At 39.7% G+C, this 25,215-nt stretch overlaps 1 protein-coding gene across 10 annotated transcripts in view; it reads right to left on the bottom strand.

The window, feature by feature from the left end:
• Window positions 1-25,215, bottom strand: part of LOC119791824 (calmodulin-binding transcription activator 1-like) — a 108,998-nt gene that overhangs the window by 43,754 nt on the left and 40,029 nt on the right. For all 10 annotated transcript variants that reach the window (XM_038298155.1, XM_038298158.1, XM_038298150.1 and 7 more), the window contains exon 4: window positions 7,919-7,986. In XM_038298155.1, the coding sequence (XP_038154083.1) occupies window positions 7,919-7,986 (68 nt within the window). The remainder of the gene's footprint in view (window positions 1-7,918; window positions 7,987-25,215) is intronic.

Below are 25,215 nucleotides of genomic sequence, written 5' to 3'. Positions count from 1 at the left end.
AAACCTGCTGCTGGGCGATCAATCATTACTTTTAAAAACATTAGGAATATGTGTGTGATAGATTGTGTGCGTGTGTGTAAAAGGAATAAAAAAATGCTGCTCTTCCTTATCTTGTGACACCAGGAGGAGAGAACAGACTAGTTAACAATCAATAAACTAACATACATTGCCTTGCAAAAGCAATTATACGCCATAAACCCTTTCACATTTCCTTGCAACCACAAACTTTAATGTATTTTAATGGGGTTTATTAAATAGATCTGCTCAAGCAGTGCATAATTGTGAGGCAGAAGGAAAGTAATACATATTTACCACATTTTCTTCTAATAGGATAATCTGAAAAGGGTTGCATGCATTTGCTATTAGGCACACTGAATCAATACTTTCTACAAGGACAGCTTCAGGTCTGTTCTCTATCAACTCTACGCAGCTTGGGAGGGATTTTCTTTTAACACCAGAGACGGAAATATCTGCTAATTCTGGAAAATAGTATGGGAAGAATGCCATCAGCTGGACAGCATCTGTAAACATCAGTTTCCAAGTTTTACCTAAAGTTCTTAATCCAAATAGTTGTGGACTTTGACAGGGCAGTTTTTATCATACAGCATAAAGATGGTCGATATTTCTGCAGATGTTCTGGTTTTATACAGAGTTAAACAGTCCCAGCCTTAGGTCTTCTGGGGTTTATAAAATGTTTTTTCCTCCAGGAATGTCCTCATTAAGCTCCATCCATCTTCTTCCATCATCTCTTACCGGCATGTAAGGCACTGCTGAAGAAAATCAGTAACCATAAATCTGATATTTTTCTACCTCACATAGCATTATGTGTGTAGGCCAGCACCTTTAACGAGATCTCATATACTAAGTAATAACCAGATTGGTATAGGACCCAACTTCTAGTCACCTGCAGCTCATCCAGAGCTACTGTGATGTCTTAGTTTCATCCTTGTTTAATGCACTCCTCCCCTGCTTTCTCGGTTTAGATGGGCAGCAATGTATGGGTAGGTGTGTAATTGTCTTCCAATTTCACCATAATATATTGAACAACGTTCTGTGAGACGTTCAAATATTGGGATTATCTTTTTATAATGTAACTCTGCTTAAATCTCCTCCAAAGGTTTTTTTCAAGTTCCCTAACTAACCTTTGGGAGCAGCACAAAACAGTCAGATCCAAATTAATGTATCATACGAAGATGAATCTTATTTAAAAAATTAGATGAGTCCTGGTTTTGAACAGGATTGGTAAGAGTCAAGTGAGTGGAGGTCTATTCATATGCACTGTTCTGTTTTGTTATAGTAATATGTAAAGGATATTCACGGAATATTGGGCTACTATTTATTTTTTAGTGATACAATTTATTTTTTGAGTAATAATAGACTAATAGTTCAATTTTGTAAACAACTCTTGACTATTCACTGTGTTGATGAGCTGTTAAGTTTATTCCATTTCACAGGAGCTGTCTTCTGCTCCTACATGGTGGAGTGATAGCAGGCCAAAAATAGTCCTAATTGATATGAAGAGGGCTGCATGATGCAGTTGGTAGCACTGTTGCCTTGCAGCAAGAAGGTTCTGGGTTCGATTCCTGGCCCGGGGTCTTTCTGCATGGAGGTTGCATGTTTTTCCTGTGCATGCGTGGGTTCTCTCTGGGTACTCCAGCTTCCTCTCACAGTCCAAAAACATGTCTGTTAGCTTAATTAGCTTCTATAAAAAAATGTCCTTAAGAGTGAGTGTGTGTGCATGGGTGTGTGTCTTTGTGTTGCCTCGCCACAGACTGGTGACCTGTCCAGGGTGTACCCCGCATCCTAGTCATAGACAGGCAGAGAATGATACCAACCCCACGTTATTCTGACAAAGACTAAGCAGGATGAGGGATGGTTGGATGATATCAAGTTCTGATGTCTGGATGTTTTGAAATTGTTGAAATAGTCTAACAGAGGATATGCATAGCTTTTTTAGCTTAAAAAAAACTTGATTATTTGCGGCCCGGTATCATACCAGAACTACATTTTCTTTAGTCCAATACTGGCCGAGCAGGAGGCTTGGTGTAGGTATGGACCTGTAGCAAGCAGCTACAGACATTGGATGTTTCACACAACCTCAGGTCCAAAAACTTGAACTATTCTTTCAAAGGGTTAGGGTTAGGGTCAATCATTTATTTCATCCTATTTACACGTGTGTCTTATATTCTATCAAAAAAAATCCAATTATGTTGAAAATAAGTCAATGGTTAAACAGGAGATAATAGACAGACTAATCGGCCGGCCGATATTAACGTTTATTTTAATGTTAATTCTTGTGTCGCTATCGGCTGATGCATGTGTTCACCAATTCATTAGTGCATTCAGCAGCCATGCCTTGAGATCACATGAGTGAAAACCCTCTATCGGTTGATCTCTAGTTTTAACATGGCAGTTTGTGAAAAAGTTGCAAGGATGTTGTCAGAAATGCTTTTTCAAAGACAGTCGCCTGAGAAGATGCACATTTCCTCCTTTCCCTCGCTGCACTTCACTTCTCAATCCGCCTCAAGTCCTCTTCCCTCTTATCGCATCTCCTCGTTTAATTTTTTTTTAACTTCTACTGTCCCCCGGTTCTCGCCTGCAGTTCTTCTCATCTCATCTGTTCCTCCTAGTACCAACCGCCTTTTCTTTCTCCTCTCCGCTCTGAATTCAATGTCGACACATCTATGTGGACTGAGATGATAGCGGCGTACTCAGAAGGCCGTGTGTAGCGAAATTGAATTTACTGTGAGCTGATTTTCTCTGACACCTTAAATCTGTTCTGTTTTGGGGGCCAGCCTGCCAGTTTCTTAGTGGAATGGAGACCCCCACCCTCCGATCAAAGCCAAGTATAGTCTCTGTCTCAGGCAGCGTGAGTCATCTGAGAGCTGCTGATTCTAATTATGTTACGGAGAAGATGGATGAGATCAAACGCCTGTTTGTGTGTGGGCGGCAGACGTGTGCTCGTTTCGTATGTGGACGAGGGGAACGCGCACGGGGACGGTTGCCCATGCGTGCACCTCGCGAACCTTGTGATTCAGGCAGACATAAATGCTATTGATTGTAACTAGGCTGTGATGTGTGGGACATAAAAAGCTTTTCAGCCGTTCCACGGTGTAGCAGAGCAAAAACAGGGAAGGAAAGAGGGAGGAGATGGTGGGGAGAAAAAAAAAACCCGAAAGCAAAAATTAAGAGGAAGAGTGGGTGTGTGAGTGAGTCCGGTAACGGGGGTAGAGAAGGATGGGCGAAGAAAAAGGGGAAGGTAACTTTTAATTGATAAAACAGCTCAGAGATGAATGAAATCAAGGTTTAGTGATCTTCATGTTGTCTCCCTCAGAAGCCTAGCAAAAAAAGAAAAAATGCAGTCATGTAAATGTCAGTAGCTCCGTTTGCTGAGCTCCTTTCCATCTGATGGGATTAGGTGTAATCTGTTCTAATCGGGCCTCATGTCATGTGTAAATGGGATTATATCTAACTGCTGCTCAATAACACCAATATGACTGCTGCTGCTGGTGCTGCTGCTGCTGCCACTGCTGCTGCTGCTGAGGCTGTAATGGCAGCACAGCCAATCAATGAGAAATCCATCCACAACATAAACCGTGCTGGTGGCCTCCGGCTGCTCCTGACAGGAGTCCTTAGGCTGACACAATAAGAGCACACAGATATCACCTCAGTCTTTCAACAGTGTCAGTAATCAGAAATGGGGGCACAAGGTGACCGATTCACTCGCTTCACTTTCACTTTTCCATTCCTCCCTTTGTTTCTCTCTTCTCTTCCTGCTCCTTTCATTCTTTATTCTATTCTCTTTTCCACAGTATATACCTACAGTGCATCTGTATTAACTAAAGTAAATGTCAATAAGGTGATTCATCAATAATTCAGCTTGCCCTTTTCACCAATTCTTCTATTCTGTTCTGGCTTCCTTGCAGCTCTCCTTCTCAGCACTCCATTCTAGGAAAAAGCGCCACTTATGGGTCCTTCAGCTCAATGAATATTCACTCCTGGCATGTGATCCCCTGTTCACCTCCCATCTTTTATACACATGCTGCTCCTCCCTTTAAACCCCACCCCCATCTCACCGTCCTAGGCCTGAATTATACATCATGTATCCTAATACATTTACATTCATTAATACTCCATTTCCAGCTGACTAGGAGCTTTACGGTGCGCTCATGTTCTGGAGGGTTCTTTACATGTGGAGTGGGCCGTTAGCAGGAGGGAGACAGTTGATGTACATTAGTAATGTTTTAATCAAACACAGGCACTTACTCACTGAGATTAAACTACAATGAGTAATTGACTGAGTGAGTGATGCATGAGCTGGCACCACGTGGACTGAAAGTTTGAGAATCCTTTAGAAACTTCTGCTACGCTTATTATACATAATTTGTTCTTTACCGCTAAAAATAGATCAAGAACAACTAATAAAGAACTTTATATTTGGTTTTCATGTTATCTCTTGCTGTTGTTATAATTGTATGGAAATCTGTCTTTTTATTAAGTCCCTAATCCCCTCTTGGTGTGCTTGTCAATCTTAAACCATGCTTCTAGAACAAAAATTTCTCCCTCGAAATAGGTTTCATTAGAATCCAAATCTTTCGCTGCTATTGTAACTGTGGAGTACTAAACAGTAGAGACAGACTGATGCATCCGCCTGTTGAATAGTTGGCCAATATCAGCATTATTTGCATGTATCAGTATCGGTTGATATGTGCACATGTTGGTGGTTTCATTAGTGTCCAAACTGAGAAGCGACAGGAAGAACTGGATTGAATAAATGACCAAGTTTAAGAATTTATTTATTTATTTTATTGCAATGTTGAGATCTGTAAGCAGTAAAACTTTTTTTTTCAAATGCCTTTGAAGGTTAGACTTTAGCGATTTAAAGGAGTTGTAGTTTATTTGTATTCTTATGAAGCAGACTAAATGTGAGAGTAAATGCATAATTTAGTCTGGCCCCGATGAATGAGACATCGTAAGATAGTTGATCAGAAAAAAAACGTTGTTTTTCAAACCATGTCTGCGCCTATTGGCCAATGCTCTGACCAATGAGCGCAACTGACTGTGACGCAGTAAGTGCAACAAGAAGCTGGTGGGGGAGTGTAAATAAACAGCCTGTCGGTAAAACAGCAAATACATCCTTCTTAAAAATGAATGAGCAAAGAGCCTCTTCCTGCTCACGTTTCAACAAAAACCCCAAGTCTAATCCTTCCAGAACTGATTCCAAAGCTGAGTCAAACAAGAACTGTACAACAGTTGTTGCCATCTTCCTTGTTTTGCTTTCTTCAGTGTTGTGATTGGCCCACCAGTTCTAGGGCCTGGGGCATTGATCGAGGTTAGAGCACTCGCAGGCAAAAATGATTTTGGCCGCTGACGGGTGGGGCTAGTTTATTTGATCACTTCTGCCGCAAAGGTTAGGTTTTCATCGTTTTCAGTTTGTTTGTTTTCAAAATAACTAAAAAAGTTATGGCCAGATTTTGCAAATATTTCCAAAGAAGGTGCTGCTCCCTCCATTTGTTTACCTTTGTTAATGTTTAGTTTGAATTGATACAAAATGTTTGCTTTTAGGTAAAGATGTATACTTGTGTTACGTTTGTCCTTTTTATCATGTAAATGAAGGAGGACAAAAACTATATTACCTCTAAGAAACGCACAAAGATATCGGCAACTAGGGATGGGAATCGAAAACCGGTTCCTGTTCAGAACCGGTTCCGTATTTTCCGATTCCATGGCATCGTTTGGCAGCTCGCTGAACGATTCTTTTTTCGATTCCCGCAGCACCAGAGCCTAGAGCGCCGGCTCTGGGGAGCACGGCTTACGTCACGTTTTTTACGTACGTTACGTAAGTTACGCAAGTTACGCAAGTTACGCAAGTTGGAAGAACTATTCGAGGAGGAAGACAACGAGCTGCGGTCACTTTGTGAATCAAAGCCCCGTCTTTCCTTAGCCCAGAGGGTACATCAGGAAATCCAGCTCTATAAAAGCTTGCCCTCCATCCCCTGCAGGGATAGCGGCACACTGTGGTGGTGGAACAAGCAAGATACGCTGCCCTTGCTATCTGGACTGGCTGAAAACTACCTCTGTGTGCAGGCTTCCTCCATCCCATCTGAGAGGGTGTTCTCCACGGCTGGAGACACCATAAGCCCTGAAAGATCCCGTATCCTTTCAGAAAAAGCAGATATGCTCATCTTTCTGCAAAAGAACTGTTAATTTTCCCTACTACTGTTTTATAATTAGTATTTTTTGTTATTTAAAATAGGTTATTATCCCATAATTTGTTATTAGACATTGTTGGTTATTAAGTTTGTTCTTGTATTCATTTTTAATTTAAACACAGATGTTACTCCAGTTTCACATTTCCTGTGGACATCTTGATCTTGTTGAGTTTGTAAGATTGTGCAATAGTTAAGTAAACAAAGTTGATGCTGATAATCAAACTGTTTGTTCTCCTTTTTTCCCCAAATTGGAATCGAAAAAAGAATCGAATCGTTTCATAGAATCGAAAAGGGAATCGGAATCGTGAAAATCTTTTCAATTCCCAACCCTATCGGCAACACAGTTCAAAGATCAATTGCTGATGTCAAAATAATTTATATCTGTATTGGTCTTAAAAAGTCTGTATCACACAATCTCTGCTAAAAAAGGTTTTTGCTTTGCTTACATATTCAGCTACTGTAGGAATTTGGACAGACATGTTATTTAGGTACTGTTTTAAACTAAAAAAATAATAGTTTTAGGTGGGCATTAGCACACAAAAACTTTGAAAAAAACAACTTTTTCACAATAAAATCATATTTTTTCTTTCCCTTTCCAAAGTTTAAATCCTATAGATATCTTTCTTCACATCTGTTTGGGCTTTGCGGTTGGCGAGTGATGTAATGGTAGTTATCTTCTCATACCTGTATTTTGTCCTTTGCTATAAACACTGACGGCAATGAAGATAATAATAAACATTTCCAAAAGGAAAACAAGATGAGTTACAGTTGAGAATATTTTGCTCTTCTCGGGTTGATCTTCTATTTAATAAGATTAGGTGAAAAGCTGGAGAAAAGCTCCAAACATTTTGCTGATTGCTTGGAAAACAGAATTTTTTTTTTTTTTTAAAGGATCAAAATATACATCCGGCCCGCGATGGAACGTCTCTGAAAGACTCTTTCTTTCTTTAATATAACTCACACCTCATTATCACACTCATATAATTCATTCACAGAGATTGAATCCAAAATGTGGGATCAGTGCTCTGATTCTGGCAGTTAGAGTAGTTATCCTCTAGTTCACTAGTCTTGTAGCTTGAGTTTTGCTTGAGCCTTTTTTCACAGCTAAAAAAGACCCAACCAAGTTTGGTGGAAAAAGTTACATAATATGTGTTGAAGCTATTATATAAGCTAAAAATAAGCGAATAAATAAGTGTTATTAGGCTGGCTTGGTTATATTTGAACTTCAAACAGGATTTAAATTAAGCTTAATGAAACTTGCACAAACTCTGGGAGATCTAGCACCTCAGCAAGTTGCGCTGCATTAAAACATCGTCAGCAGGAGCCTGATGGGAGAGTGGCTTTTTGTGTTGAGTCAGATATAATATTAGACTGTCCTGCAGAAACCCCTGATGAACAAAATATGTCACTGTACAGAAAAAAAATAACCTGAACCATCTGTAATGGATAGAGTTGAATTGATCAAAACTCTATACTAAAAAGACCATGTCATGCTAACAACATGTAGTGTTCTCATTTCTAGACACTTTTAAGCTTCAGCGTTTGCTTGCTTTACTTTGACAACATTAACATAGTATCAGACAATGCTATTGCAAAATGCCTGGTAAGGATATCCTCTATCATAGTAATTATGTTTATTTTATGTAAATCTGTGAATGTTGAAGAGAAAAAAGTAGGTGTGTGAGTAAATTATTGTCTGTTCTCACCTGGTTTTTGGCGATGTCGTCAGCCACTCATCATGTTTCTCAAAAGTGATGAGATATGCAGCAATCTCCTAGACAAGCGGAGAAAGGAGGGGGTTATATTAGTGTCTGTACATCACCAAATGGTGTGTGTGTTTGTGTGTCACAAGGAGATAACACATAACAACTGCAGTATTTCTAGATGACCTGCTGATGCCCATAGAGAGACTGTCACTATCTGATTGCCAAGGTGAGGTTTGGCCACCTGATTGGTCACAGGGCAGCCAGTGAGGAAGCAGATACAGAGGACAGACCCTCAGGGCCAACAACCAATCAGACTTTGCTCGTCCTCCACTGGGGAGGAAAAGCTATCTCCTAAATACACATACTTGCACTATATAAACACACACACACATACACAGGGGGTACAGGCCTATTCACTGGCTGAGAAAGTGTGCTGATAGGAAAAGTTTTCCTGCACTTTGTAATTTTGCAGTTTGCCATTCAGATAAAGCCTCTCACAAACTTTATTCTTAATTCCTGCGGCTCTCCTCTCATCTCCTCATCTCGCCTCTTTACTACCCTTCTTTTCTTACTCATATGAACTCAAGAATAAAAAAGAAAAGCTTAAATCATACAGGTGCATTTTTCCAAGAGCTGGAGAAAAACAAAACAACCAAATACACACACATACACCTACATACGCACAAACAGAGACGTAAAGAAATGCATCCAAAAGCAACTGCTGTTTGTACCTCACGCTTTTTAGTTACTCGTGCAACTCTTCATTTTCTCTTTGCTCGGTGAACTTTCTCACCTCTGGTTTCCTCCTTCAAACACCCCTCTCTATCCATCTATCATCGACTCCCATCTCACCCACTTGTTGTGAAAGACTATGAAATGTAAATTATCCTCTTAAGGCAATCAGCTTTTGAAATGTGGCACAAAGCAATAGTGAGGACGACATCAACACTCCAACACTCCTTCATCTGCCCCCTCAGATCAACACTCTCCTCTCCAGACTTTCTTTCTTTCTTATCCTCTGTGTCTTGGTGTATGTATGGGTTTGTGTGTGTGTGTCCCAGTTTGGCATGAGAGCTCTCCGGCTCGACACCGATATGACAAAAGATTTGAGATGTGGAGGGAAGGGGAGGGAAGCGAGAGGGAAAAATACAGAGCAGCTGGAGGGTGCTGGCACTTAACTGGATTGGAGTTTTTTTTTTTTTTTGTGTATCTTCAGTTTGATCCCAACCTGTAAACTCCCACCCGCCTCATTCCAGATTTATGGGAGCATTCGTATATGCATGTGTCGGGCGAGAGAGACCGTTATCACACCCTTGATAATTATCAATATCAAGCGTGAGAAAGTGCTTCTGTACGAGGCTCATAAAAAGGCTCAGAGGGCCGCGTAAACAATCTCCACATGAATGCAAAGTATACAAACTGCTCCAACTTTGCTGCAGTTGTGAATTTCCAACCACAAACTTCAGAGTATTGGTTTTAAAGCATGGCATGCATTAGCTATACCCTATATAATCTGACAACCCCAAATAAAATCCACAACAATCAACTGCATTAGAAGTATATAAACTCAGTGCGTGGAAGGACTAAAATCATTGCGATGTGATCTCTAACGAACACAGAGGGCCAAAATATACATTAAAAGACACAAATGTGACTGAAATAAATAAATTTATCATGAACTTAGTAGATTTAATATTTATCTATCTCATATATAATTGCGATACTAAATAAACCATTAAATTGTGAAATGATATTTAAATGTCCCACTTAAAAGTACATTTAAAATTGTGAATTAAATATTTAAATATAATTTTTTAATACATAATTCATTCAAAATGCAATATAATAAGCTTCATATGTCTAAATAAATGAAGAGTTAAGTTAGTGATTGTTGTTGTTTTTTGGGGTCCCTGGCTGAAAAGTTTGGGAACCCCTTTGTTAGAGAAAAAAAATGAAAGATTAACATAAAGACAAAAGGATAACCTTGTGGTGAGGTTAAAAGTCAGGTTATGTTTTAAAAATACACCCCAATTAGGGCTGAACAGCTCAATATAAACTTTTATCAAAACGTGATTTCATTCTGTAATGTTGATAACTTTTAAACACATTTCAGATATTTCAATATATACATCCCAATCTTTGATTAAAGTGTTGCACTGTTGTCACTGACTGAAGTTGTTGGTTTTATGTAGTTTTTTTTTTTTTTTTTTTGTCCCTGATTGCCAATATGGCATTTGAATCTATGTCCGGTGCTGGATAACGGCCGAATAGATTTTCTTTCACAAGTGGACCATCATGGCTGTCACCAGAAGATTCCAGTAGGTAATTTTATATAAAACTTTATTGGAAGCGACTTTGGGAAAACAATCATATGCAATGGACAAAGAGACGGAAAAGAACGTGAGAAAATGAGGGGATAAGAATTAAAGGGAGAGAGAGAAATAGAGAAAGAGAGGGAGAATAAATTAGGAAAAAAAAACAAAGAACATATAGAACAACTCCAATAACTCTGCTTTTACACCTGCAAGAAACAAGAGAAAATTACTGTTTCTCTTTAGAGCAAATAATTTTAAACTGTTATATTGGAGGAGTTTATAAACATGGCGAAAATAATTCTCAGATTTTTGTACAGGCTTGCTGTGGGTATGCTTGGCAGTTATTCTGAGGCTTTCATGTTGTTTATATCAACATCAAAATAACATTACATTGACTGAAATTAAGAAATATATTTCTAAATATTATATCATTATAGCTCAGTGGCACAGTGGTAGCACTGCTGCCTTGCAGCAAGAAGGTTCTGGCTTTGTTTCCCGGCCCAGAATCTTTCTGAATGGAGTTTGCATGTTCTCCCTGAGCATTCGTGGGGTCGTCTCCGGGTACTCCGGCTTCCTCCCACAGTCCAAAAACATTGATTGGCTTTTCTAAAGTCCCCTTAGGTGTGTGTAAATGGTTGTTTGTCTGTTGTGTTGCTCCGCGATGGACTAGCGACCTGTCCAGGGTGTACCCCGCCTCTCGCCCATTGACTGCTGGAGATAGGCACCAGCACCCCTCATGACCCCACTTGGGATAAGCAAGCTAGAAAATGGATGGATGGATATATTATTCTATAAAATAAAATGAAATACAGAATACAATACACAATTAATACAGGAAGACAGAAGCACAACTCTGATTAGAGAACCTGTTGACAAGAAAACAACTGCATTAGTCATGAAAGCAACAGATCTGGTCTTTATTAATAAAAAAACAAGCAAAAAGAAAGCCATGTTGGTGAGAAAACCATTAGAAATCCTTTGTGGAAGCATCAAGCATAAAGGGGGGGTTAGTGAGTAGAAAAGATAGAAATCACACGTTTTTCACTCACTGTGACAGAGAAAACAATCTCCAAGGTGAACAATGGGGGGATGGAGAAGCAGGTGAGAAGCAGGTGAGAGTTGATGAGACGATAGATGGAACTGGGTGGGGGTTAACCTTCCAGCAGGAAAACCCCCCTCAACATACACCCAGAGCTACCAAGGAAAAGAAAAAGATGGATCCTTATTCGAAGTTTTTACAATTATGTGTTACTTTTTGAAAGATCCCAATCGGCAAGTTAGGGTTTGTCGTATCTAGTTAAAACATGAAAAAGTTCAGTGGTGAGAGTACTTTTGCAGTGTGGCCATTGCTTGGCACAATGACACAAAGACACACACACACACACACACACACACACACACACACACACACACACACACACACACACACACACACACACACACACACACACACACACACACACACACACATAGGCACAGAAGGAGTGCCTCATTCATTTATGCATCTATTCATTAGCTGTGACAGCCAGCCACCTCTCCTCCTCCCAAACCACTCCGCAGCAAGTCAATATCCTATACAGCCTCCGCGGCTCTGGCCAGGCACTCTGGCTCCCCTAGTGACTGTCAGCAGGCGGGAGGCGGGAGCAGCGGGGAGAAGGAGGGAGTAGATGAGGAGAAGGAGGGGGAGGTTGGACAGAGGGATGGGAGGATTAAGACAGAGAGAGAGGAAGAGAGGGAGAGAGACTTACAATTAAAGGCCTGCCCCATAAGAGCCATTAAAATACCAGAAACAGAGGAGTCAGCTGAAAAAGGCAGCCCAACACACACACACTCTGAAACACACACTCTCCTGCTGCTGCTGCTCACTCCCCCCCTGGCAGCGCACACACATGCCCATGTGAAGAGTGACAGAAGTGAGTCGGTGAAGGTCGATCCTCAGGAAGTCACAGTTATTGTCCCAGTGGAAGGAAGTGATGGAGCACTGTGAGCACGCCTGGTGACACGCTGACCCTACAGGAATACTGTGAGTGAAGGTGTGTGTGTGTGTGTGTGTTGGCTGTGAACGGGCACATGGGCCGGGAAAGGAAACCTCCTCCAGGGATCTGCTCGAGAAACCCAGACGTTCTGCATGTCTGTGTGCAACAATACATTCACATGTGCTTTTTATTTTTTTTTCCCTAAACACACACCCATTCCAGTCGGCTGTGTGTGCGTGTGAAAGAGCTTGAAAGAGACTTACTTGAGAAATATCTAACAAAGCAGGGAGCATGAGTGGAAAGTTCGATTGGAGCAGGCACTGCAGTTGGGGAAATCAGCCTCCCACTCACGCTTCACTGAGACCATCTCCCTCCGAGAAACTGGTGGCATGTACAGAAAAGCAGCCACACAGACGCGTGTGTGTACATACAAACACTTTTACAGCGCCTTAGGGAGGATCCCACTGTAGGGAAGGGACTTTATAGGGAGGCTGGTTCACCTACACAACCCACAGACCCATCCAGCACCTTCTTAGGTCTGGCCACTGGCTCGTATGTATAGATATATTCATGTAAGAGGGAGTTGTGTTAGCGTTTGAAGTCTAATGATGAGCATCACCCCGACAGAGATCTGGGGAAAACAGAGCTCCCTTCAAACTGGAACTGTCACATCCATTCGAAGTGCCTCCAATGAAAGCCGCCGCTGGCTCACAACAGAAATCATTTGGCATTGAACGGTTTATTTTGGCAGAACAGGAGGTAACAAACTGAAGTGTCCTTTCTAACTATACAATCCATACCTTCCCCACTCCTTGTGCATGGTAAGCCTGGCATTGATGTAACTGTAACAGCATTAGGACCTAGAGAGGTCTACTGATGCTGAAATGTGCTCCTATAGCACCTCCATTGGATCTCTCCTTTCCAGAAGATCCCTGCTGATCTTACACACTGACAGACGATGTCTACAACGCTGGCATCACTTTTTTTATTATTTTTAATTTGGTGGGCTGCCCTACGGTATTCATTCTGATCCAATCCGACACATTTTAATCTAACTTTTAATGATAGATTGAGAAATAGTACAGCAAGGGAAATTAGAGCTTTAGAAAATGTAAAAAAAAAATGAAAAAATGTTTTTTTATTTGTACCCTCTTTCTCACTCACATTCTCCTGGACCTGTGGGTTACAGTCTCAAAGCCCACTGAATCAGACCCCTGCAGATTCAGTAAATTCCCTTCATCTTTCAAGTAAGAAAATCTATCAGTCCTCAGTCTTCAAACATTTCCTTCCTGATCAGCCTGTTTTCTCCCCTCAGACCAGTCAGAAAGCTCAACCGACTTCCTGCAGATCCCTGTTTCTGGATTGTTGTTGCTTTCGTAAATAAAACATTAAAACTCTGTGGTTGTGCATTTGATTCTGCATGTGGGACACTCTTGTTAAGGGCTGGTTATACTCCCCGCAGCAGTGTGTCGCAGTGAGCTTGTCGCAGATATTTTTGATTTATGCCCAATTCTGAAGCGTGGTCTGTGCTATGTTTTTCTACACCACAACGCAAGAGGGACAATCACAAACTCGCTGTGGGTCTAGATACGGCCGAGGCGGTAAGGAAGTGGAGGCAAGTTTGTCCAACAACGGAGGGACAAAGCTGAGTCAAACGAGGGCGAAAAAGTGCAGGGATCCAGGTGGAAAAAGGGTCCCAGCGTTCTTGCACACCTCGCTCTTCTAGCTGGTCCATCTTCACCAATCATTTTCCACAATGGCGTTCATACAAACAAAACAAGCCGATAAGGTACCAAACAGGAAATACGCATAGTTTAGAGCGAATGTAGATTTGACCAATCAGAGGCCTCCTGTCTGCGGCACTGTCTGTGGTCACCTACAATTTTGGAGAGGTGCACCAGAGTGTCTGCGCCGGAAGCGCATTTGCATTCACTGTGACACACACGGAGACAACCTGTTTTCTAAATATAAAACAGCCTTTATCCAGTGCCACCAACAACCCTTCGAAGTCACTTAAAATGGTGTTTGTGAAAGCATCATTCAGGCCCACAATCTATAGCCTTTCCAGCCAGACCAGAGATTATCCCCTTTGAAAGTCAGTCTGGTAAGACTCAGTAGCCTCTCTAAAACAGATAGGACCAATCGCAGCACGGGAGGCAGGCCTATAATGGCTATAATTCTGTAACCACAACAATGAAGACAGAGCAATTTTTTGTTATTATGTATCTCAAAGATCTGTTTCTATCATCAAAATGTCATCATACACCAAAACTCCTAAAAAAGAAAATCTGCATCACAATTTATGTTACCTGAGTGGTTCTAAACTGTTTCTGCTGACTCTGTAAGTCCCACCTTTTAAATACAGACTAATATGGCATGTACATGACGTAAATTAGTCTGGATGGTCAGGCTATCAATTCTGGGTGTAATGATGGACTCCAACCTTCAAAAGCACATAGAGGCAGGAACAAAGTTAGCCTCCCATGACCTAAAGAGCATTTTCAGGATTAAATGACTATTTTAATTGACTTGATATCTTCAAGGGTGTGTTTACAGGTCTAGCTAAAAAATGGATCAGACAACAGCAGCTGATCCACATTGCTGCTGCCTGCATCCTCACTAAAACTAAGAAAGTGGAGAATGTAATCCCAGTTCTAAAGATCATCCATGGATTCTCTGTCTCTAAGTCTGATTCTGTCAGGGTTCTGCCCTCTGCTTGGGTTTATTTCTGAGTTTCTTTGTGCTCTGTGTCTTTGTAGTTTATTTCTGTCAGTGCTGAATTGTTTAGTTACCCTCTGTTTCCCCCCTGTGCTTATTTTCCCTTCCCCTTGGCTTCCCCCTTGTTGGTCTTGCCCACACCTGCTCCCAATCCTCTGATTAGCTTGTCTTGGTTCAATCTCCCAATATATACACCACATCTGCAGTCACTCAGTGTTGTTTTGCTGCTTCCTCATCTCTGGTTCCCCACGTGAGTTCTCCTTGACATTATGGTTATCTCTATTTTGGTTCTCAGTATTTTTGGATTTCTGCCTCAGTTACCTATTAAATCTGCAAGACTCAACTTTGCCTCCTGATCTCTGCCTTAGGTTCCTCAAAAACCTCCACCCAACTGTGACAATGTATTTGTGCATACAGATATGGCTAATTGTGGTCCACCGGATTCTTTGCAGACCTAGATGTTTGTCGGAGAACATCTATGAACAAATAGCAAAGAAGACCAAAGAAGTATGAGTGCTATGCTCATTAAATCAGGTCTATACGGAAAAAGTAGCAAAGGTAAAGTCATTCTTGGAAAAAATAAAGATTAAGGTTGGCTATAAACCAGACAAGGGTTAATTAATACATATGACAATAGGTGTTTTGGTCTAGTGAACCCAAGACATAACTTTTAAAGCCTACCTGCAAAACACTGTAACAGAACCATCAATACATGGTGATGGCAGCATATCTTCAGCAAGGACAGGGATTCAGTTGAAGTTGATGGACAGACCGAGCGACAATGAACGTGTTCATTTGAAAGCGCATTCATCTGAAAAAGCTTGGTCATAAGAAAGACCTAAATCCCACAAAGAATCTGTTGTAAAATATTCTCACACATTGTAGCAATACTTTTATAAACAGAGGTTTGGGGTACAAACACTTCCTTTCTATTTAGTTGGTATCAGTAAAAACCTCAAATATTCCAAGTTAAAATTCTATTATAGTGTTGATTACAATTGTAATTTCTTCTTCTTTCAAACCTCTACAATAAAAGATTTGGTTAACAGACTATATCGCAGTTTAAAGGTAAGACATTCAATTGTAAACCAGACCAATAATAAGCTTTGTAGCCACTTTTTGCCTTTAACCATACCAATTACACCACATAGCTCTAAAAAGAACGACATATAATGATGGGATAAATTTGCTATATTGTATAAGGAACAGTCAGATTGATCGAGTCTTTCGTCAACTACGACAAATAAAGTGTAGTTTGTAGTATGCTCCCAAACTGCCTTGCCCCCTGCTGTGTGTGACTTTCAAGAGCCCTTATATTACCTCTGCCGGCTAATACAACTGCTTAACGCTGTTTCCATAACAACTGTTGCAAAGCCCCTGATCAGAATTCCTCTCGAGCCCGCCTTGTATTTATCATATAAACACCTCATCACTCTCTAAGCAACATACATGCACTCGAACATGGCCGTTTGAGACGTCTACTACACAAATACAAATGAGTTGCTAGAGAATGAAGTTGCTGGCTGCAAGAGGAATAAAACAAATAAAATCATCACTTGTCTGGGATTTGTCTGTCTCCCCTTTTAGTCTGTCAGTTCAAACATGGACAAACAGAGAAGCAGCTCACAGTGACACATGTTAAATGCTGGCCTTTCAGCAGAGGGTAACGTCTGACCTTCGGTGGTGACGAGCTTTGTCACCTGGTTGAGAAAGAGACAAGGATCTGGTTCATCTCTGTGCCACAGACTTAGACAAACAGGTGGATTTCCAGACATGCATGTGGACAAGATTGGACAACTCAAAGGTCACTTCAAAACAGAGAAAATACTAATGCTTTTTATCCTTGTCAAATGTTAAGTCTGAAAGCATGACTAGAATCTTTATGTTTCTCATATAAACATTTTGCCATCAATTAAATAAGAAATATTGAATATTCACTTGCAACTACTGCTAATGATATGAAACATGGAAATGTGAAGTTGTTTTTTTATTTACTGGAATAATAATATGTGTGAAACCTTGACCATGAAAACATAGGAGAGAATATTTTAGTTGTGTTGTCTACATTTCTCTGTCTCCCTCTTCAAACGGTGAAAAACAATAATAATCCACTTCTTTTTGTTGTTTACTAAGGTTACATCTCATGTTACCCCAACTCCAGCTGTGATTGGGCAATCAGTCATCCTGGCATTTTGTTTTTCTTACAGGGAACACAGGTGGCGGAGGTGCATGAACCTGGGTTCAGTCAGACAGAACCAGCAAACCTACTGAGAAGTCTTCTCCTGGTGGGTCAGAGGGAACTGATCAACCTTGAGATTCTGTTGAAATAAATGACGCTATTTGCATTTCACCAAAGCTACATTTCTGTGGTATACTTATAGAAATGTCGGTAAAGGAGTTGGAGGCTGAAGTTTTTGCTCTTTCTGAAATCCTTTTTTTTTATTACAAAAAACAATCATTTTGTAAAAGTGATCCAATTAGGGTTATCCAAAAATGTATGCCTATAAGCCTCCAAATAACAACGCAACAGACTACGGAACCTCTAGAAATAGGTCATTACTTTACTTTGTATTAAATGTATAAATAAAAAGTGACGTGTTTTATTTATTTTAAAATTACATTTTACAATTTAATTATTTACAATTTAATCGTATATTATCATTTGAATCATATATTAGAGAAACAAATGAATAAATATTAAATTAGGGATGCACGATATTGGGATTTTGGCCAATATCCGATATGCCGATATTTTAAAACTTATGTAGCCGATAACCGATATCGATACCAATGTTAAAACTGGACAAAAATAAGTAGTCATTGAAAATAGCAGTTTTGTTATCCATTTCTGACACTTTGAAAAATAATATACTCAAATATGTTTTCATATGCTGATATCAAATTGATTTTTAAAAACGCGGTATCGATCTATTTTACTTGCAAAATCTCGTGAAATTTCATCGTTCTGTTACAAACTCTCGTGATATTTTGCTAATTCTTGTGAGATTTTGTTAGTAAAATAGATCGATACCGTGTCAATATATCAACATATAAAAATATGGCAAAATTTCATGAATTTTCGGGGGATTTCTTAGCATAACGATGACGTATAGCAATATTTCATTAGTAAAAGAGATTGATATGTTGTTTTTAAATGGCAATATATCAGCATATGAAGATATTGTGATATTTTAATGTATCGATATTTTTTCCCTCGTCTTTAGAAGTTTTTAAGTCTGTAAAAAAGAAGTTTCTGAGGAAGAAGAAGAAGTGACCATTTGGCCAAAACAACTGTTTCTGCTTAGCTTTAAGCAGAAACCAAGGACAGTATTATGGGAATTTCTCAAACCAGGAATGTACTCTCTCAATGCTTTACAGATGGCTCCCAAAAAGCTTGAAATGTCATTTTACGTGATTATTTAACATGAGCTACAGATTTGCCCGGTGCTGGAGAGACGTGTTAGCTGATGCATCTTCAAAAAGATGTGGAGTAAAAGATGTGGTTCATTGGTATAAATCTGCATGAAGCGAACAAATGCAAAGTGCACATTCACTTCATCTGATCCTCAGCATGAAATGGAAATGTCTCTTTACTGTTTTATCTAGTTTATTTGTATGCTTATGAACCCAATATCCAACCATCATGGTCCTTTTAGTTGAAACAGAGATGCAAGTGGGTTCTGTATATTTCCAAAATAGCACTGTTGTGCTGCAGCGCACCAGACGTGATGTCATGTATCTATTATGGTAGTTTAGGTGTTAAAAAAGGAATAATCAAAGGTGGTTCTGAGAATTTGGAATTCTTTGCTGTGCTTTGTTCCCCTTCTATATTTTTAGGTATTATATATCAAAAACTAGTGTGTTTAATACAGCTTATTGAAGAAAGTCTTGGTGTCTAAATAGGGCTGATTGCTTCTTCATAAGAATTCACTATCTTTCACAGCTCTCCTTTTAGGTCGACGTCTTTACTGTCCCTTCATTCACCCTTTTTCGTCTCTCTCATCCAATAATTTACAAAGGTCCATGCGGTGAAGGTGGCAACACAAAGATACACCCTCAAAGGGCACGGAAAGTAACACAGCCTCTTCCAATGGAGACTTGAGAGCAAGAAAGCGTTGGCCTGAATCCACCAGAGGGAAACATCAATGGAACTCTTTAAAGTTCGTACCTGTCCTCTCCTTCCTCCTGGTTCGGATTTGCATTTGAGGAGACGCCTCCCCCTCTCTCCTGGAGGGGAGGAGGAGGGTAGGGGAGAGCACATCAAAGACGCCAACAGTTGTGTGGTGTCAAACACAATGCCGGGATGCCCCGCTGCGCTAGGGCGTAATGGATGAAGTCTGTCAGAGTCCTCAAAAACTCCTGCAAAGTTAACAGGAAGAAGGTGCGTGCCACACACACATTCAGATTTGTAGAGAAGAATGTGAGTTCTTGCTGGTGGGAGGGGGGAGAGGACGGAGAGGCAAGGTGGCGAGGGGGGGATAACTCAGTGAAGGAGTCTCCAGTGGTTGCGTTAACCCCCGCCTCATCTCAAAGTGAGTCATTCGGCCCTACGAGACTCATCTCTGCTCTGCAATTGTTGATATTTTTCTTTTTTTGGGGGGGGTGGGGGGTTTTTTGCATACTAAGAGGAGATGGAGAGCTACAACGAAAGGGGGGTTAAAGAAAGTGTGTGCCACCTCTCATTGGCATAAATACTTGTTTACAACGAGACATAAATTGGCACCCTGTTAGTCAGCCTCTCCGTTTCTCTTTGCTCTAACTCCTTCCCTCTGTTTCCTCTGCCTCTGTGCTGCTAAGTGTATTATAACACTCTCCGGTTCAGCCCTCTCTCATTACCATATTCTAATTACATTCGTTAAGGGGAGCATTTGGGAGTTTAATGAATAAATTTGAAAGATGGGTCTACATGGTGATCTTTAGGTTTGTCTCCTCCTCAGTGAACTAAGAATGGGAGCACATGTCAGCGTTCCTGCGCATTTTTTAAATGTAAAAATTCCCATGCATTTCAAGACTCAGTTTCCAGAATTCCCAGTTCTTCAATCTCATTTCAGAATACACGATTTGAAAATCACTATTTTTGCAATCATGCTTTAAATATGGAGCTTGGAAAAACTAGGTAGGAGGAGAGGACACAAGGAAGGATTGGATGGCACAAGAAGGGAATGAGGAGGTGATGAAGGGAGGAATATATAAAAGAAGTAAGGACAGAGAGAGGGGAGGGAGGACATGAGACACAAAAAAAGGAATAGGGAGTGGAATGGAGATCAGATAGGAGGATGGAAAGAAGAAAACTGAAAGACTACATTGGATGGGATATATATCTATGGTGTATCCAAGGTGGGAAGGACAAAAGGAAGGAGGAAAGCAAACACTCAAGGAAGAGTTAGAGGAAAGACACAAGGTACAGTAGGTAGAAAAAAAAAGTTAAAAAAGAAAACATTTTAAATAAACATTTCATCTCTTTACATTTCCAAAATACAAACCTATCAGACTAGTTAGATAAGGATAGCCAGTGCAATACATTATTTTTTTATGACATGGTTCATCTTTTAAGTTATGGTCTCGTTTTAAAACGTTACACTTGAAACAAAACATTTACATGACACCATTATAATGGGTTAGGAATCCCTTTATTAAGGTGTCAGAAAAGGCTCTTGTAGAATTCAGACTGCATTACCTGCTTCAAATTTGTCTGTCACTCCTAAAGAGTTCTTTTGTTTACCATAAAATCAGTCAGCTGTTTGGGGACAAAAACATGGCACTAAACTAAAGGAGCTCTGCTTTTTACTGTCATTATCGTGATGCTGTTTTGAAGGAATAGTTGGCAAGTTAAGAGGCCAGAACATCAGATGCAGTAAGAAGCAGACTGTAGGCTAGCCAACCAAGGACACAGCCCAGTCATTAATCAGCTTACATTAGCTTGTTAGAATCTCATTGATGCTCCATTCCATGGGTCTGCGACCGGTGGTTCCCGTGCCACATGTAGCTCCTTTGTCCCTCCACTGTGGCTCTAACAATAACCAAAGTAGAAGTACTTTTGATGATAAAGGGGATAGAAAACGTGATTTTAACAGTTCTTCTGTGTCTTTAAATGTGTTTTATTCATAGAATTTTAACAATCAAAAGGTATAAGTTCTTTCTCATGGTTCAAACCATAGTATTTCTTTAATTATCATATTTCTGGACAGGCCTGACTCAGCTGGCCTCGCTCTACAAAATAACTCATCATTTTCTTTTTTTCAAATGCTCAATGATTCATTAAGTCCTCAAATCCACACACATGAGCTTATTATATCAGAATTTGTTATCCCTAAAAATCAAGCATTTCTTTTAGTACCAAATATATTCAACATTCTTCTTTTTAGAGGCTCTAACATCATTTGATATTGTGGCAGAAGGAGGAAAAGTGGCGCTGCTAAAGCAAAAGGTTGCCGACTCCAGGTCTATGGAGCAGAATGGAAAACTGGTAAAAATCGGTGAAACCTCCACACTTACTGAAAACCTTCAAATTAATTCTTCACCTTAATATTTTGTTGTTAATCACTAATTTATAAAAAAAAAAAGAAAAACAAAAAAAACAGGCTAACAAGACAGGACTTTATTTTTAAAGGGAAGTGGGTGTGGCGGCCTAGTGGTTAGGGCATAGAGCTTGGAAACCTGAGGTTCTGAGTTCCAGTACCACTCCCACAGACTGCCACTCTGTTTTAATAATATAAATAATGTGCAACTGGAGAATAAATAAACAATATACAGCTATGGACATTTTTGCAGTAATGGATATTTGAAAATAGCAGCAACATCAGAGGCGTGCAAAATGACAGCAGCATGTTCTTTAACTTAGGTAGAAACTGAAAAGTCAGCATGAATGTAACAACTTATTGAGGGTGTTGGGAACAGTGATGTTAATAAAGTCTTACAGCTGCTGGGAGAAAGGATCTGTGATAACACTCCCTGGTACATCTAGGGTGCAGCAGTCTGTCTATTTGTGACTGAAATGGAGTTGAATCATTCAGAGACGTTACTAGATAAAACTGATGATTGATTTTAAATAAAGCACGGAGTCGCTCACTCTGTATGCGTGTCTATTTGTTGAAACAAAATAAAGAGTGTTATACCAAAGATCACCAACATATTGGATTGTTTTTGCTCAAGTTTTGGGATAATTTCTGCATTGTTGTTTTTTTATTAAAGCACTAACATCAAGTTTTATGTGTTCTTTCAATACAGTACTGTTCATTTTGTTGTAGGATGGTTCTGTTGAATATGTAGAAAGACAAAACAGGCAAGTGAGAAACACTGCTCAGTATGTGTGTGCTCTCTGTAAATATCTCACCGTTGCTCCATTTCAGTAGAAACAAACAAATCTAGTTAACTCCAGAAGCTCTTGTGGACTCCTGTCTCTATAAAAAAGAAAATCAATTCAGAATTCTGTTTGCTTCTGCTAAATAAAGATTTCACGTCTTTTGTTTATTGTTTATGAAAAAAAGAAAACTTGGAGCCACTCAAGTTGAAGTCATGAATATTTAACCCTCCTCAAACCTAAAAACACAAACTCCTAAAGACAAGCACCAAATTACAGATGTACAAATCGTATGCAATCTCTGATTTAACACAGACAACAGACCTGAGGCCGTTAAAAAAGGAGGTGGGAAAGTAGAGGTAAAACAATCTTAGGCAAGCGTTAGCATTAAATCAACCCTGCCTCTTTGACAGGCTTCTTCCACTGTTGTGTGGTTTTTGATTTGTCTCTGCCTGGAACGGAGCCCTGGGCGTTGGACCTGCGCTCACTCTTTCAGGGTATTGCAAAAATGTGATATACCCCCCTCACATGGTTTAATAAAATACATTCTCCACTCTGATGATTGCCAGCTTGAGCTTCAAGGAGTTCAGCAGTGAATTTGCAACAATAATCCAGACATTTTTTTTCTGTCCTAAAGCTTAGAAATGGATGTGCTTTTACTTGGCCACTCGCCAGTGATTACTGACAATTAAACAATGCCACAAGCAGCAGAACTAAGATGAGGAATTTAATTCAACCCCTTGCCCACAAAATTAAATTTCACTGTGACTGCAATTCACTTAAACTGAAAGTATTTTCGTTTTAATAAATAGATTGTTGTTTTTTTTTTATCTGAATTTTAATAATTTCATAGCTGACCTGAATGAAAACAGAATGCCAAAAAAAAAAAAAAACACTCTGCATTTAGACACAGCGTAAAATAGCTAATTCCTGGAATTACTAGGTTATTAGTTTCATTTTGATTTCTAGCATCCTTAAATTTGCCTGGAAGCATTGTATTAAAAACATTCTGCACTTAGCCGTAGCCAGCTATAGGAAACATGCTCTGAAACAGATTATTTTGGTTGAAAATGTGCTTGCCTTTAATTGTTTGTAAGTGTGTGGTATCGTCATCCAAAGGGGGCTCCTCTTCACATAATGTTTGCAGTGATAATGCTCTGTGCAAAGGCAGAGCCCTCTGTCATCACCTTCCCTTCAAGCACTGTGACTCATGCTGTGGGTGTTAGCTTTCATTTTAACCTTTATATAATGTACCATGCATGTATATAAATAAAAAAAACAGGAAAGGATGGGAAACATTTTTACTCTTTAGACCAGACAGCAAGCATACGTGTATCGGGTTGCCTATGGGAGATGTTTTCTTTGCTTTAGTCTGGTTGTTTTCCGTCCATTAACTGCATACAGCACTGGTAAAGCTGTTTAATAATTGCTAATTTAATGTGCTTTTATCGATCCAAAAGGAGACAGACATCAGTCATTGCCTTCTGGGCTGTCGTGGTACTTTCCACCTCATAAAAACTGTAATTGACTGTGACTTTTCAGTTCAACATGCAGTGACATCTTCAGGTGGGCAGAGAAAGTAACTAACAGCCTCACTGAGGAAGACAAAATAATACCGCAGTGCCTCAAAAGTATTCATAACAAAGTATTCATAACCCTGGGGTAGTTTTTAGCACTCTGCCAGGGATAAAGTTGGGAAGAAATTTATATAATAGTTGTGTTATAGAACAATATCTTAACCAGTTTTCAACTGTCACCTGGGACTCTAGAAGAGCTGCTGAGACCCACAGCTCAGGTGGGAGAACATAAGTGCAATGCAAAAATTAGTCATGGATTTCACAAATCTAGTCTTTATGGAAGTGGTAAGATGAGAGCCATTAGGAGTCTGCTTTAAAAGAGCCTGGTCACATATATTGACTTTCAAATATCTAAGCCAGCAGTTCAGTCTGGTTTCAAACAAAGCCTGTCTGATTAAAGCAACACAGGGTAAGTTTTGAACCAAGTATTCATTCAATTTAAGATATATTTAGGCAATATGCAGCACTTAGCAAGTACTGATGTTCCGTGCGGTCTGACATTCTCAAAAATTTCCCTTGAAACATGAAAGCTAACTAAGCTAAATTTATTGTTAGGCAACAGAAATTATATGAGAGCTAATCAGACTTATGTTTGGTTCTCTAATGAAGTCATTGTAGTATTTTACTTATTGTTGGCTTTCTATGTGTTGTGCAAACGTGTCTGTGCTGCTGTTGTATGACAAATTGCCCTATGGGGATAATAAATATCCTTGAAGAATTTTATCTATTGGGGTGAATGTAGCCTTGTCTTTACAAGTAATGTCTTCTAAATCTGCTGGTCCAAAGACGTTTGCAATCAGATTCCAAAACACAGAGGCGGACTGTTTAATTTTTGAACTGACAGTGTTGCCAGCTGCTTTCAAGGGCCCTCAACCTAGAAGTTCAACGTCCACCTAGTGGCTAAAGGTTACACAGTGTTGCTTTAAATTATATTGCCCTGTTGGCTAACTATATTTACCTTAAAATGACCATGTTGGTACAATTTGGGGCATGCGTGTTGTCAATGAGGGTCAACGATGAGTCAATGAGGAACAAACGTGACCAACAAGTTAGCATTACCCCAGCAAGGATGTGAAAGGAAAGAGGAAAAGCACATGACAAAGACTAAAAAAAGTATAAAAAATACAACAAAACTACTCGATACCAAGTGAGATAAAACACGAGTAACACAAAATAAAATATAAATGTTGTTTTTCAATTTAAGGCTGGGGAAGCCACCAATTTGAAGTATAAGTACAGACGGTTGATGGAAAAATTTACAACTACGTTTCTGTCTCCTAATCACATCCAGCGCAAAAATGTATCTTAGACTCAGAATCACTGAGTGAACACTATCATAACAAAACTTCTGACTTATAAGGGTTTAATTTAACTTGTGCATATGGTTTTTGGTGCTTTTTATACAACAGCC

This window comes from Cyprinodon tularosa, unplaced genomic scaffold (genome assembly GCF_016077235.1).
Source record: "Cyprinodon tularosa strain WSP-4 unplaced genomic scaffold, ASM1607723v1 ctg40, whole genome shotgun sequence".
In the NCBI taxonomy this organism is placed as follows: Eukaryota; Metazoa; Chordata; class Actinopteri; order Cyprinodontiformes; family Cyprinodontidae; genus Cyprinodon; species Cyprinodon tularosa.
Note: the sequence above shows the minus strand (reverse complement) of the source record. Positions and strands in the feature narration are given on the sequence as shown.